This window comes from Ambystoma mexicanum, chromosome 1q, assembly GCF_040938575.1.
Source record: "Ambystoma mexicanum isolate Mex_15411 chromosome 1q, UKY_AmexF1_1, whole genome shotgun sequence".
In the NCBI taxonomy this organism is placed as follows: Eukaryota; Metazoa; Chordata; class Amphibia; order Caudata; family Ambystomatidae; genus Ambystoma; species Ambystoma mexicanum.
In genome coordinates, this window is record NC_090922.1 from 585,038,292 (window position 1) to 585,051,205 (window position 12,914).

Genomic DNA, 12,914 nt, shown 5'->3' on the forward strand with positions numbered 1-12,914 from the left:
AAGGAGGGACAGTCAGAAGGAACTGATCAGCTGAATGAAGGGAGCGGGAGGGAGTGTAGAAAGAGAGGAGGGAGGAGAGTAAGGGGTATTCACAATGCTTGATTGACTTGATAAAAATTAGGTCACTATGGATTTATTCATGCAGAGGATGAGAGTTGTAACAATTCCGACTTGCGTATCTGTAATAATAGGAATTGTGGTATGTTATCCCACAATGGTGCAAAGAATGGAGGGATACCAGTGACCAAACTGGTTATAACTTTACCCACCTTCAATTACAATTGGTTCTAATTCCTTTGTAGCATCATGATCTGGTGTCATTTATCTGCTGCCAGGATAGTCCCCGTGTTCAATGAAGTACTGTTCCCATGTACATCTAAAATATACGAAATGAGGTTGGGAATACAACACTATTACATATTGTAAGGGTGCAGAAGTAAGGCTGGTATGATTTTGGATATAGACTTTTATTAATAAAAGAGGGTTGGAAAAATGCCTCTCTGTCCCTAAAGCCAAGAGGGGAGTGCCTACCTCAAAGGAAAGTAATGAAATTGTCAGAAAGTCAAAAACTAAAAGGTCTGTCACTGTCGTGTCCCAAAACATACTTTTGTCCCTAACACTAATAATCTAAGATAACTGCGCAAGGATGGTCTCTTCTCAAAAAAGTGTTTGTTGTGTTTTCAATTAACAGAAAACTTCCCAGTTTAGCTGGTAATAAAAGTGATGCAAAATAATGTTCTAAAATACCAAATTCCAATGCTATGATTATGTTACTTTCCCCTAGACTTCTTCTTATCTTAAGTCTCTAGATAATTAATGAGGAACTGTTGCTTGGCTTCACAGTTCCTGTATCCTACCAGCGTGTTATGCTCCGCTACCAGGGGTAGGATCCCAGTGCTAGGATTGTGTTCCTTTACCCTAAAGTTGTTCTTATCTTAAGTTGCTGGATATTTCAATCTCTCATGTGAGTGCAGGTCCCAGACTAGCAATACTTTACACGGCTTGGTTTGCTTCCCTGACAAACAAGTGTTTTCTCTTGTACTGCTTCTTTTCTTCTCTCGGGGTCCCAGACCCTCTTTGCTTTAAACCCTGGCTTCACGTATGGGTGCGAGGCCCAGACTCGCAATGTTGCATTATATCCACTTGGTTCACTCTCCTGCCAAGTATACAACTCTCTCATATTTGCTTCAGGGCCACAGACCCTCTCTTTCATCAGGGTCCCAGACCTCCTTGCATTTGGGTGCGCAGCCCAGACTTGCACGGTTGCGTTGTATCCATCTGGTTCACTCTCCTGCCAACTATACAACTGTCTCTTTTACTTCAGGGTCCCAGACTCTCTCTTTCATTAGAGTCTGAGACTCTCTTACTCTTGGGTGTGGGTCACAGACGCGCACCTTTGCATTGTATCCTCTTGGTTCACTCTCCAGCCAAGTATACAACTGTCTCTCATTTGAATTAGGGTCCCAGACCTTCTCTCTCCAGCTCCTGAGCTCACCCCAATGCTTCCCCAGACCTCTCTCAGCTCCTGGGCAACCTGTGTACCTGTTTGCTTCCTTCTTAATGGTACCTGCGGTTCCCGAGCAGCTGTATCACTCATCGAGGCTCTGATAGCTTTCAGGCATCCAGCAGGATCTGCAATGGCCCTGCAGACTCAAGCTTGTCTGCAGCTGCACGTTCTCTCTCTTCTGCACTTCATCTCACATCTGTGTAGTGTACAGCTCCCGCTATTTCTCTTCGGGGGATGGCGCTCTCTCTCTTGCATCTCACTGATGCTTTTGTTTGAGCAAGAGCTTGAACCTGGACCTCTCGGGAACTCCTGTGTCAAACTGATGTATTACTTAGAGCCAATCACTGTCCTTTGGAAACTACACTGCTTGCTCAGTTTCTCGCGTGTGATCCTTGTTCTCCTGGCCATCTTCTTCATCACAGTAACAGCCTTAAAGCTGCATGCGTAATACTTTCTATTATCTGTTTTTTCAGTGTTGTCATGTAGGTTTTTTTGGCTAACTTGATAGCGATATATATATTAGCTCTACCCAGAGAGGGGGCAGGAGGATTTGGAAAAAGTGTGGATATGGTAAAGCAGGGTGATATAGCATTCTCAGTGGATGCGATCCTCCCCCAGTAAACCACCCCCAGGGGGATTATTGTTCTGTGGATGCACCGCCCTGGCCCCATGGAAAAGGTCTCCTAGGGAAAAAGGGACGGCATCCCAATCCAGAATCACACAACCGGGTGGAACTCCTCAATTCTTCTTATCTACAGAAACAGTCATGGGCGCTAATGCCCTTACTTCTGCTATCTGTGCCTGGCGTTCCGCGTAGCTATTACGGTCACCATTTTGAACATTTTAGCAGGTACGTGTTGTATGTACAGTGTGTGACATCTGTATTTCTATCTTCTTTTTTAATTTTGTGCTGGAAAGTGACTAAAACCTAGGAGGGTTATTGCGAAATGTGCTAAATAGCATTTATGCATTGATGTTAAGAATGGAGTGCACAGTTAATATTGGATCAGTATCATTTTTTAAACTATTCCAATATTGATTGCTAAAAATGCATTAATTAAAAACAGCGACAAACCTTAATCCAGCTCATATGCCACGTAAGTATGGCTAATTGGGGTTGATATTAGTGCCATTAGTATGTTCTTAGACCAATGTCTTCAAACTCTTTGCATGTTTTTGTGTCTCTGTGTAATTTGATCAGTGGCATTCAGTCCAAGCCCAATTCTTACATCAGTATCTTCGGGGGAAATAATGGTCCCTATTGATTCCTGCAAGATCACGCTAGGTTTGGATAATTCACAAAAAACATTAAATTCATAATCTGGGTTCAATCCGTGAAGCACCGTCCTGAATTCGCAAATGTATCGCGCCTCTAGCTAGCATAGTGTCAGTTCACAATCACCACCTCTAGCTCCTCAGGTTACTTTCTCAAATCCCACGAATTTGAGATTGTATCTGTCCTCCATCTGGTAATGAGATTGCAAGTGAATTGACATTCGAAACTTTGGATCCTGGTTCCCCATGGCGTTCACATGTTCACAGATCCGTGTCCTTACTTCCCGAATTGTGTTGCAAATGTAGGCTGAATTACATACACAGAAGATGATATAGATAACGTGCTTTGTTCTGCAATGAATAAACTAATATTAAAAACACCAAATTGGCTTCTACTGATTCCTCCTGTGGTGACATTAGTGTAATCATATAATATGTTTGCTATAAGTCTTGCGCATGCAATTAAGGATTACTGGATGCTAATTTGGACACATCAATTTCTAATTAAGATTGCGTCAGAGATCAGGGTGCAGGTTTGTAGTATTTAATGTTGATTCGTGGAAGAACTATTATTAATGCTTGCTAATTCTCTTCTCTTGGTCATTTTGTCTTCCTCGCATACACTTCTGTTTATTTTGTGCTGTGTTTTTTTATTTGCTTCTTTCTTATTCATGCAGTGTTCAATTGGTTTTAATATACACAGTCAGCCTTGAGAAAGACCCTAAGGGTTGAACCGTGTGTTGCGTGTCATCCATGTTTTTTTCTTCCTCTATTTTATAATAAAAAAGACCATTAAATCAGTTATAGAGTTAAATAATGAAAGATGCCATTTCTTTGAAATAATTTGGGAGTAAGATATAAAATGTTTCGCAATTGAATATTGATTGACTTAGCGCTCTAGGGACACAGGTTTCTTTTGGTGCAACTTTGAAATTTACTAAGTGGTGTCGGGCATTGCCACCTAATACCCTGTGCCTAAGCAACCAAGTCACATGCAGATAATATAAGGAAAGTGGGCACGGTTAAAGAGTGGTTTTTGTGCCCTTACTTGTTTTGGCAGGAATGAGCATAATTGTGTCAAGTGAAACTCCTTTCACATTCCACACCTGAACAGGTTTTTCTTTCTAGTTTATCCGCTTTCAGATTGAGCCAGCCAACACATCTGAAGAGCCTGTGTTTGTGGGGTGGTTTTTGCAGCTCCCTTACAAAGTCAGTAAAAATGTGGACAACTGCTTAAACTGAATCTCCTTAACCATCTCAAATAATCAAAGGAAGCTATTTGTAAATTCAAAACTATACTTAGTCCATCCATTCTCACCGGAAAACCATTTTCCAATATGTCCCCTGATGTATGGCCATTGTCTCAGTCACCTTACCCACTGTCTCTGACAAGGTTATTCAAAAACAGCTGGATTTTTATGAACTTAAAAATATCGGTTCAACCAGAAATGTTTGATTGCAAGGTTTTTCAGACTGACTTCTTTAACGAACAGCAGATAGCCACATTTCAAACGGAATCCGTCAATACACCCAGGGTCCGTCATTTCAGAGTAGGGAAAAAAGCAATTTGAAGATCAATTAGGGGCAAATAAAAGAAGATGTTACTCTTTTGGGACAAGCTGCTTCTAAGGCTTTTCTGCCCTTGATTCTCCTCCATGTATTTCAAGCTGAGCCGCATACTCTTCCCGGTCCATGCAATAGTATTGCAAAGTCTCTGAATGTGTTGGAAGAATAATGTTTGCAAAAAACGGGAGTGTCTATAATAAATAATACAGCCTGCGCAAAATAATCGTTTTCAATAGACTTTTTGAGTAATGCTAAAAAGAAGTGTGGAAGTGCAATGATAACTTTATTAAATGTTTGCCACACAACATGCATTCATGAATTGTATCGAACCAGGAAAAATTGAATGAACAGTTTAAAGAATGTTTTAAAATATTGTGCACGTTTGGAATAACTAAGCAGAATGAAATCTGAAAACAAAGACTTAATTCACACAGGAAATAAAAATTGTTAATAATTTAGCTCTTGTGGCAGATTACTTACAATGCATTTCTTACCTTTTTTTAGGCTGTTTAACCAACACCCCATGGTGAATGATGACTTGCCAAATCGCATCATTTCTGGCACTGTCCTGGTGAAACCCAACATCAAGGAGTTTACCGAAACGGCTGCCATCTTCGAAGATGGGACAGTGGAGGAGAATATTGATGCGATTGTCTTTGCAACAGGATATAACTTTGCTTTTCCCTTCTTTGAAGATTCAGTGCTTAACGTCAGCAACAATCAAGTCTCCCTGTACAAGTTTGTTTTCCCTCCTCACCTGGAGAAGCCGACCGTGGCTGTCATCGGCCTAGTCCAGCCTCTTGGAGCCATCATGCCTATTTCTGAGCTCCAGGCTCGCTGGGCCACCAGAGTATTTAAGGGTAGGTGCAAAGTGTATTCTACTTTGAGTTGGGGACCCCAGAAAAAGGTGCAAAAGGTATAATGCTAGCAACCCTTTGGTCCAAGTTTGTATACTGACTCGTTTGATTTTAAACAGGGAGTTGCATCAGTGGAACCTATTCCAAGCTAGGCTCTGAGCCGTAGGCACACATCCTGGTAACAAAATATGCTGCAGTTATACATAGCTTCGTTTTTAGGATCCATGAAGTTGACATTCCCTCGTGATCAATTTTAGTCAGGAAGGGGCATTGTAATGTTATGTCATGTAGTCTTTGATGGTGAAAATGCCTGCTAGAGAAGAGGCCCACTTGAGCAAACATTTTTGAGATTGGGTTCCCCTGCGGCCGGAAAAGGGTTGGTGGAGATGGGAGTGGTGCATGCTGGGAGACTACCTGCCCCTGGTAAAGTGGGTGGCTGCGGCAGGCGGCATAGCAAGAGGTCATATGTCCTCTGTCCAAACCAGAACACTATGACTATGCGCCCTTATCCTGGCCTTTGATTTGTCCATCGATATCATTGTGGGGTTTGGGTCTGGGTCATTTAGATTTAAAAAATATATTAAAGTAAAACTTAAGTCCAGAACTGTGCGAGGTGTTAGGTCATATGCTATTTTAAGTGGCCCAATTGAAGTCAACAGGAATGACTTGGTTTTGAGAGTGAAGAGGAGCCAAAAAATAGTGACGTTGTACAAATGAGGGTTCGATGAAAATGATACGACCCTGGTAGCTTGCTTGAGGGTGAGGGCCTGCTCTGGGAGCCTCATGTCTATGGTAATTCAATTTCAGGATGGCAGGAGACTGCATATGTCCTAATTGGACAACAACAAAAGGCTGGGTACTAAAGACAGAATTGACACAGTGCATCGAGCCCCAAACGTATTTATCATCAATGCCTTGGTGCCCCGTCATCCTCATTTTCCTGTATTTTCTCTTCACTATCCTTCTATTCACTCCATCTGCACTGCAATGTATTGTTCTTCATTTTTGGTGTTATTCCTGTTTTCTGTCTCTTCCACTCTCACGTGTTCAAGCTCTCCTCTTCTCGCTCACTCCTTCCCTCTCCTTTTTCTTTTCACTGAGCTTCGCTCTTACTTCCCCTGCCTCAATATCACCACCTCCTCTTTTGCCTCTTTCCTCTTTCTGCCGTTTTGTCTTTTCGCCATCTTGTGTCCCTCCTCTCTGTCCCTGGCATTCTGACTCTTTGTCTTGTGTCTCTTCTCCCTGTCTATCCACTTCAGTTTCTTCCTCTCTCCTTGCTTCTCTGTCTCATGTTCTCCTCCCTCCTTACTCTCTCCTTCCCTTTCTCACTCAAATTTCATCTCATCGATCACTCCCTATGCTATCTTATGCATGTTCCCCTTCGTCTCTTTACCTCTTATTGTGTCTCTGCTGTGTCGTGCTCTTTTCCTCCCATTCAGTTTCTTCTCTCTTTTTTGGCCTCTCTGTTGGGTCCTCGCTAACTCTCTCCCTTTTTCTCGCAAATCCTCCTGTTCACTGTTTCCCACCCTGGCTGTGGCCCTTCTTCCCTCTCCCTACATTTCCTTCTTCTCTCTTCCCCTCCCATTAATGATCTTCTCATTTGCTCCTTCCCAGACTACCCCACCTCACCATTCACTTTCACCTCCCCTTCACTTTCTTCCCTACATTTGCTGCTCCATAGCTCCAGTTGTGCCCTCTGCTCTCCTACCACACACAAAACGAGCACAGATACACCTATGTCCCCAGTACCAAAGAAAGATGACATAGTGTGGTGATATACATCCCCTGCTCCCTCTAAATACCTGGTGGAAGAAAGAGCACAAACATACACAACCCACTAATAATAAAATCAGAGATAGGCACCAAAAGAAAGGAAAGGTCCAGATACATATAGCGGCATACATTCCCTAATGTATCATTCGGGAGAAGCTACCCGAGTCCTGGGGTTTGTTTCTTTGCATTCGGAGCCTTGTAGTTTTGGGGGTTTCCAATAAGTTCGGCAGTTCAAGTTCTAGAATGAAAAATAATAAACAGGACGTGATGCTCAAATCTCCAATGACAAATACCATGCGAGCATGTAGTCCCCTGCCTTTCCGCACACAGAAGAGTGTCCTCACTATGAGCAGTGCAGCAAACACACACAGGGGGTCCGTTTTCACAAAATGATAATTGCGTGCAGGGCATCGTCAATGGTAGCACTTACATGCCGTTGGGTCCTTTGCAATGTACAAGGCGAAGTGCAAACATGAAGATTAAAACCCAGCAAAATCGCCTATTCTCCAGCATGGGGTCTGGCATGGATTCACATGCTCATGAATATTCCCCGTCGTCAGGCTGGGAATCCTCGGTAAAGAAAAAACCAGTATCAGTTTCGTTTCTGATCTGTCTTTCGTAGTAATAACCAATCACTGGTCTCTGCGTCATACTGACCACAGCCAATGACTGCCCTCTACCTAAGCACCGCCTCTGGCAGCCATCTTCAGATTTTTACCGCACGTTCATGTGTTGGGATCCTCGTGCTATTGCTCTCGAGCGTTAGTGCTATTTTTTCGCGCTTTTTACAAAAAACTTCGATTCTTTCGGTCAAAAGAGCCTCAAGCTCCACCGATCCTACATCCGATCAACGGGGACCCGTGTCGGATTCATCTGTGCCCCTCAAGGGTGAAGATTTCGTCGAGCTACACTTCGGAGGACTCCAGAAGCTTCTCAGGCCCGGTCTCGGAGATGGCCCAGGAGAAGGGAAGCTCGACGCCCGGAAAGCTGTTCAGGGTCTGCCCTGGATGCCAGCTGCAGAACGTCTTCAAGGAGGACGAACACTCTTTCTGCCTTTACTGCCTTCATGAGGACAAGACGCACGTGGAGAAGGACTGTGCGTTTTGCGGCAACATGTCGGAACGGACCATGAAGGACCGCCATCAACGTCTCGCCAACTGGCTGGAGGGTAAGAGCCCGTCTGGCGAGAAGAAGAATAAATCCGAGCGGTCTTCTTAGACCTTTGAGGGCGCCCCGGCGACGGGGGCCCAACATAAGGCCAAGCACCGCGAGTCCGCTGGCACCGGGAGCGCCGAACGGTCGGGCTCTACGGGCGCCAGGCAGGGCGCACCCTCCCCGGCACCATCAACCACGAGCCAACGCTCTGGGTCGGGTAAGAGGAAGGCCGAGCACCTGGCGAAGCTCCTGGAGAGGCCCCGGTCGAGCTCTAAGGCAGAGGAGGAGCGTGGCAGTGCCCCCTCCCTCAAGGATAAGGCGGTGAGCGCACCTAAGGTGGTGAAGGCCTTGATCCATCCGACCAAGCCCTCTATCGAAACGGTCGCGGCGGCCCTGGCTCAGCCTGTGGTGGCTGCACCAGTGGTGGCGACCTCAGGGCCCAGAATCTCCCTGCCTCCTCGGAGGGAGTCTTCCTTTGTGCCCATCGATAGGACCCCCGTGAAACCCTCCGTGGGGAAGAAGAAGGGGGGGCAGGGCGTCGTCGTAGAGTCGGCCTCAACCTCAGAAGAGGAGCTGATCGAGGTCTTAAGCCACGGCCTAGGCGTGGAAGAAGGCCAGCCCGTCGGAATGGACCCCGACGCAGGTGACGACGACGACATCGTCGAGGATACCGACGGGGCCCCTGCTCGCCCGTCGGATTCCCCTCTGCCAGCGCCGCAAGACAACTCGGCGGCCATTTTGTTGGCCATACAGTCCTTATGCTCCGAGATAAGGACAAGGCTACCGTTACCGACGGAGGAACCTCTCCCGTCGGGGGATCCAGAACCGGGACCTTCTGGTGTTCCCCCTACCAAGAAAAGAAGGATCCATCCACCACCTCCTTTTCAACCGTCGCGCCCCTTCCAGCCCTCCTCCCCGTCCACCCGAGGGGATGATACGGGGACTGACACGGCAGCGACGGGTACGGACGACGAGGCATACGACGAGGATTTTCCGTCGTCGCCTCCCACCAGGGCCTCTCCGCCCGACGAGATCGGATCTTTCCACTCCATGATCTCCAGGGCTTCAGAGCTTTTCCAACTCTGCCCTGAGGAGAAGAAAAAGGAAGGCTTCCTTTATCAGCGGCGCGAGGCCAAGAGGAAGACGGTCCTCGCAGTGCCTCTGCTGGACGACATTTGGGATGAGGGCCTTTCCCTCCTCAAGAACCCTTCCACGACGCCAGCTAGAAGAGACCGGTACGAGAAAAAGTACCGGGTCCCGGACACGGCCCCCCTATGCCTCCGGGCGCAGCCTACCCCGGACTCCGTCGTCTCCGCGGCAGCCAGGAAGAAAGCGGGGGGGGGGTGCGGCCTCCACATCGACTTCCCCGCCGGACGGCGAGGGAAAGAAATTGGATACTATGGGGCGTAGAGTCATCTCGTCGGCAGCGACGACGATTAAAGCGGCCAACGCCTTGGCTATCGTGGCCCGCTACGACAGGGAGCTCTGGTACAAGATGGCTCCCCTGCTGGATTTTCTGCCGGACGACAAGAGGGCGGAGGCCCTTGAGATCCTGCAGGAAGGTGAGGTGGCCTCGGACCACGCCATCACCGTGGCGACGGACATCGCCGACACTGGGTTCCTCCAGCTGGGCAACGGCGTTTGCCTTCGACGTCGTGGATGGCTCAAAGCTACGGACTTCCGGCAGGACGTCCAGACCAGAGTCCTGGACATGCCCTTCGACGGGAACAACCTGTTTGGGAAGACAGTGGACGATTCCCTTCAGGCCATCAAGGCGGATACGGAGACGGCCCGGGCCCTTGGAGTCCTGCAACGACGGACGCCCTTTCGGAGCGGCGGAGGCAAGGGCGCCTCCAAAGGTTCCGGCGGCGGTTTCGCTTCCTACCGTCAAGCGGCCCGCTCGTCGTCGCAAGAGGCCTACAGAGGACGAGGCAAGTCTAGCGGACCCCGCCGTCGTCGCCAAGGAGGTCAAGGCGGCAAGGCCGCGTCCAAGCAGGATTGAACCGGCCGTGGGGTCGGGCCCCCACCGAAGCACCCCGGTGGGAGGCCGGCTGGCGGGCTTCGTCAGCGTGTGGGAGTCCATCTCCACCGACCGTTGGGTGCTGGACGCCCTGGCCCGGGGCCACGCGCTCGAGTTTCAAAGAAGGTGCCCGCGCGTCCCCCCCGTGGCCAGGAAAGAACTTCACGTCCCTCAACTTCTCCTGGAGGTAAAGGCGATGCTCAGAAAGGGCGCCATCGAACTCGTCCCAAAGAGGCTTCGGGGCTCCGGAGTCTACTCGAGATACTTCCTCGTGAAGAAGAAGACGGGAGGATGGCGCCCCATCCTAGACCTGCGACGTCTGAACAAGTTCATCAAGGCGCAGAAGTTCCGGATGGTCACCCTCCAGCACGTCCTGGGTCAGCTGGAGGAAGGAGACTTCCTATCGTCGTTGGATTTGGAGGATGCCTACTTCCACATTCCCATCCTAAAGGGGCACCGCAAATTCCTCAGATTCGTGGTCCAAGGGCGTCATTACCAGTTCAAAGCCCTTCCCTTCGGACTACGGTCGGCACCCAGGGTATTCACCAAGTGCCTTGCACCGGTGGCGGCGCAGCTGCGCCGCGAGGGGATTCACGTCTACCCCTACCTGGACGACTGGCTCATCCGCGCCAAGACGAGGGAGCTCGCCGTGGTCCACACGGCAAGGACCGTCCAACTCCTCACGGACCTGGGATTCTCCGTGAACTACGCCAAATCCCACCTGGTGCCCGCGCAAGTCGCACTGTTTCTGGGAGCGAGGCTCGACACAGTGTCCCTTCTGGCCTCCCCGTCGGAGGAGAGGACCAGGACCATCTTGGGCAAGGTGCAACGGATGTTGGTGGCCGACGCGGCCAAAGTGAGGTCCATCAAGTCCCTCCTCGGGATGATGTCTTCCTGCATCTACCTCATTCCCATGTGCAGGCTCCGGATGCGCCCGTTGCAAGAATTCCTGGATGCGCGCTGGATCCAGACGACGGGCAGCTTCGAGGAAAGGATCAAGCTCGACGAGAGTTTCCGACGAGCGATACGGTGGTGGGGCACCCGCGCGCATCTGACGGCGGGCATGGACTTCCAGACCCCAGCCCACCAGGAGACTGTGACCACGGATGCCTCCCTGGAAGGGTGGGGAGCGCACACCGAAAATCTGCACGCAAGGGGACTCTGGCTCCCGACGGAGAAGTCCCTACATATCAACGTCCTGGAGCTCCGTGCAGTGTTTTGGGCCCTCAGGTCCTTCCTTCCGTCCCTCAAGGGCAAGGTGGTGAGGATCTTCACCGACAACACCACCACCATGTTTTACATCAGGAAACAGGGCGGAACCAGGTCCCCAGCGCTGTCCAAGGAGGCGCAGGACCTGTGGCATTGGGCCGTCGCCCAAGGGATTTTTCTGGTGCCGTTTCATCTGGCAGGGATAAAGAACACCATCGCCGACTCACTCAGCAGGGAGCTGCGCTCGTGCCACGAGTGGGAACTACGGCAGGATCTGGTGGATCGCCTCTTCCGACGGTGGGGCACACCCCAGATCGACCTGTTCGCGACGGCCACGAACACCAAGTGCCGGAGGTTCGCCAGCAGGTTTCCCCAGACGAGGAGCATGGGCGATGCTTTCTCGTTCCCCTGGGAGGGCCTGTTCCTCTACGCGTTCCCTCCCTTGCCTCTGCTAATCCGGCTCGTCAACCAGCTCAAGAGGTCACGGTGCAGGATGATCCTCGTCGCACCTGCGTGGCCGAGGCAGATATGGTTCCCGGACCTTCTGGACTTGTCAGCGTCCCCGCCGATCAAGCTGCCGGCGGACGCGGATCTACTCTCCAGGGAAGGAGGCGCCATCCTCCACCACGACCCGAAGTCGCTGAACTTGCAGGCCTGGCTCCTGCAGCGCTAGAGTTTGGAGGATACGACATACCGGCCGATTGCAGAGAGGTTCTTGCAAAGGCCAGGGCGTCCTCGACTCTTAAATGCTACGGACACAAATGGAAGAGGTTCTCTGTCTGGTGCCACGCACAGAAGATTAACCCTCTACGGATTACGGCTCCCCAAGTACTGCCGTACCTGCTGACGCTGGCCAAAGCTGGTCTGGCACACGCGTCCATCAAGATTCATCTTGCTGCGATCTCCCGATACACCAGAACCACGGGCCGGACGTCCTTGTGGTCTCATCGTCTGGTGAAAGAGTTCATGAAGGGACTGTTCAGATCGTTCCCGCCGGTGAAGGCTCCGGCCCCGGCGTGGGAGCTCAACGTGGTGCTGACCAAGCTCATGGGACCTCCGTTCGAGCCTCTGCACTCGGCCCCGTTGAAGTTTCTATCGTGGAAAACAGCTTTTCTTGTGGCCATCACCTCCGCACGACGAGTGGGAGAGATCCAGGCCCTTTCCTGCAAGGCCCCGTACTTGACTTTCCACGACACGAGGGTAGTGCTCAGGACGCACCCCTCCTTCATGCCCAAGGTACCGTCGGACTTCCATCTCAACGAACCCTTGGTGTTACCTGTGTTTTTCCCGTCGCCTTCGTCGCCGGCTGAGAGGACTTTGCACTCGCTGGATGTAGCTAGAGCGCTGAAGTTCTACGTGGACCGCACGAAGGGTTTTCGGAAGACGTCACAACTCTTTGTGAACTTTGGACCTGTCAATCAGGGGAAGGCTCTCTCGAAGGCTTCCATCTCCAGATGGCTCTCCGGCTGTATCATGTGCTGTCACCGGTTGGCAAACCGACCGCTGCCTGGCCGTCCGAGAGCCCATTCCACCAGAGCGATCGCAGCTACCA

The 12,914-nt window shown here is 50.1% G+C and overlaps 1 protein-coding gene across 6 annotated transcripts in view; it reads left to right on the forward strand.

Moving 5' to 3' along the window:
- LOC138532704 (flavin-containing monooxygenase 5-like) overlaps positions 1–12,914 on the forward strand; it is a 338,239-nt gene that overhangs the window by 283,722 nt on the left and 41,603 nt on the right. For all 6 annotated transcript variants that reach the window (XM_069641089.1, XM_069641088.1, XM_069641092.1 and 3 more), the window contains exon 8: positions 4,853–5,208. In XM_069641089.1, the coding sequence (XP_069497190.1) occupies positions 4,853–5,208 (356 nt within the window). The remainder of the gene's footprint in view (positions 1–4,852; positions 5,209–12,914) is intronic.